Source organism: Arachis duranensis, chromosome 2, assembly GCF_000817695.3.
Source record: "Arachis duranensis cultivar V14167 chromosome 2, aradu.V14167.gnm2.J7QH, whole genome shotgun sequence".
NCBI lineage: Eukaryota > Viridiplantae > Streptophyta > Magnoliopsida > Fabales > Fabaceae > Arachis > Arachis duranensis.
This window is the reverse complement of record NC_029773.3, coordinates 84,342,584-84,345,436: the sequence shown is the minus strand read 5'-3', so window position 1 is coordinate 84,345,436 and position 2,853 is coordinate 84,342,584. Positions and strand designations below refer to the sequence as shown.

Below are 2,853 nucleotides of genomic sequence, written 5' to 3'. Positions count from 1 at the left end.
TAAAATGAATGGAGAAATTAAAATCAAATAAAATAAACTACTCCATAAATTACATTTTACAAGGATGGCAAAAAATCAATTCTTTTTTAAGAGAAAAAAAAAAAAAACCAATGATAACAAGTTTTACATCATTTACAATTATAAAAAAAATTCCAAGAAAAAATAGACAAAAGTTTACTGCGCTACTGAATTGGAAGTTGGAACCACCACAGTGGTTGCGGAAGACATGGTGGTTGTTGAAAACCCTTCTATCTCTACGCCATCTAACCCGGCCGCCCACCGGCGTAGGATTCTCAATAATGTTGCCGCCTTTCTCCTCCCCCGGACGCTTCCAACTGCCATTATCTCCCAAATTACTCTCTCTACCCCCGGAATGGCCGCCAACTCCCCCACCACTTCCGACCCCCCTTTCCGGCACATTGTCACCAATGTCGCCACGGCGCTTTCCCTTGCCCTCTCTGAACCTTCTCTTAACACTGCTCCCAGCCTCTTGATCCCATTGTATGCCGCTGCCACTGCCACCAACCCACCGCGCTTAATCACGGCCTCCAACACAGTTGCCGCCTCCTCCGGTACGGCCACCATCACCTCCACTGCCATTTCCACCGCGCCGCCCTCCACTAACTTTGCCACGCTTTCCCTATCCGCCGCCAAACTCAGAATTGCCGCCAATGCATCCCTCCTGGGTCCCTCGGGTCCACATCTTGCCAACTGGACCAATCCATTCACGACACGTGTCTTCCTTCCAAGTCTCTTTCTATAAGCTGGAACACCTGACAAACTGAACACCGTGGCCGCTGCATTTGCCTTAGCTTCCCACGTGGCACCCGAACGCAAAACCTCCGCAACTCCGTTAAGTGCGCCGTCAGTCTCCATTATCCTCGTTTTGTTCGCCTCCAATATTGAAAGGTTCAATATCGTAGTAACGGCGTTAACCTGCAGGCTTGGACTATGAACCCCAACGTCGAAGCTGAGATACCGAACCAAAAGCGGGATGGCTCCAGCTTCCGCGATGCAGGCTCGGCTATCCGAGTCTGTTTTGGCCAGAAAACGAAGCTCGTAAACGATGGCGTTTGAGTCCTCCATAGACTGAGAGTTAGTTATAGGGACCTTCAGTTTGTTGACCAGAAACAACGCCGTCATGCGCGTGGCTTCAAGCGCGGCCTTGTTTGTTACGCGGCTTATAGGCCTTCCGGTAACGGTTTCTGCATCGAAGGGAATCTTCTCCTCGCGGCACCACAATGCTATCATCTTTCTCAACGCGCGATTTGGTATGAGTTCTGTGTGGGCCAAGGTCTGACCCGTTTTTGGACACGTGTTGTGTCCAGAATCCATCCAGAGCTTGATCGATTCACGATCGTACGTCTGCCCTGTCGCCACGACGACGGGATCACGCATGAGCTCGAGGCTTATAGGACACCGGAAGTCCGCCGGAACAACTAACTCCGATGGCTGTTTCCGCCGTTGAACCTCCACTGAAGAAGACGCCGCGGCGGCGGTTGAAGCGCCGAAGAGGACGCACTTTGCGTAGCGAACGAGACCGATCAAGGCGACGATCTCAGACTTGGAATTCTCCTCGCTCCGATTCTGGATCTCCTCCTCCAAGCACTCAATCTCTGCCCTGCAGCTCGATGAATCGCGAATCTCCAACCTCTCGAAGATCGAAGCGAGTTTGCTCCGGTCAGGTACGATCTCGTTCTTGATACTCTCGAGCACCGAAACCACCTCGTTTCGGAGCTCTCTTTCTGAATCCTCTATCACCGGTTTCGATTGCAAGCAGTGTTTTCTGATTAGAATCACGAGTTCCTGAACGTCGTCGTTCAGGTCTAGGTCGTGTACCGGGAAGATGTCAAGGAGCGTGGAGAGTTCTCCGGTAAGTTTGTGGAAGTTGTCGGCGACGGTTTCGATTTGCATGAGGAAGAAGAACTTGCTTCCGTTGGAGCAATCTTCAATTAGGGTTTTGATTCGGTGCAGAACGATGTATGTCTCTTCCAGGCAGAGGAGAAACGATGACGAAGAAGAAGAAGAAGCGAGGCCAGAATCGGAATTTCGTATTAGGTCCTCGAATAGAACGGCGAGTAGCTTCGCCTTGCGAACGACAGCATTGGCGCTGCGTTTAAGCAGAAGCAGTGTCGTTGAACGGTTTATGGAACTTATTTGTGTCGTTAGATGGAGGAGGGAGTGGAGGAGGTTGATGTCGTTTAGCTTTGGCGAGATAAACGACCCTGCTGAGGGTCGTCGTTTTCTGGGAGGGAAAGTTTGCGGTGAAATAGCCATCACGTACTTTACTTTTCTTTTTTGGTTGCAAAACGCAGAGTTTGGATGAAGTTCTTTAGAGTGAAGGAAGAAGAAGGAGGTGACTTTTCATTCGGAAGATGATTGGAATTAGTAACAAAAATAATAAACTTGGAAAACGAATATTATATCTTTATATATATGCAATGTGAATACTAATTCATATAGTATATGATATTGATATGAGATGATATGATATTATCCGTAACAACTTGGGTTTGTTTGTTTTTCTGTTTGTTTTTGTCTGCGTGTAAAACTCAACCTTTTGCAAAGACAATGAAAGATGGGTCAATAGCTATTCATTAATGCACATTTGTTGGTATTTGACTGCATTTGTTTCAATTTTGAATATTTTGCACTTTTTAAACAATTTTCTTTCTTGTCTTGATTTAATTTACATGGTAAATAATTAATCCATATTTGTCATTTAATCAAGATAACCATTACCTAGTTGACAAACATTTAATTCTGTGGTCGAATTCATTGAAGATTTATGTATGTAAAACATGCCATTTGTTGAGGCCCTGCAAATGGTGGTGGGTAATGTATTACCCAGCA

The 2,853-nt window shown here is 46.6% G+C and overlaps 1 protein-coding gene across 1 annotated transcript; it reads right to left on the bottom strand.

Annotated features, from left to right (window-relative positions):
- On the bottom strand, positions 1 to 2,416 carry LOC107475443 (U-box domain-containing protein 16). The gene has a single exon (XM_016095077.3). It carries the CDS (start codon positions 2,275 to 2,277, stop codon positions 175 to 177), a length of 2,103 nt encoding a protein of 700 aa, XP_015950563.1. The 5' UTR covers positions 2,278 to 2,416; the 3' UTR covers positions 1 to 174.
- Between the last annotated feature and the right edge of the window lie 437 nt (positions 2,417 to 2,853).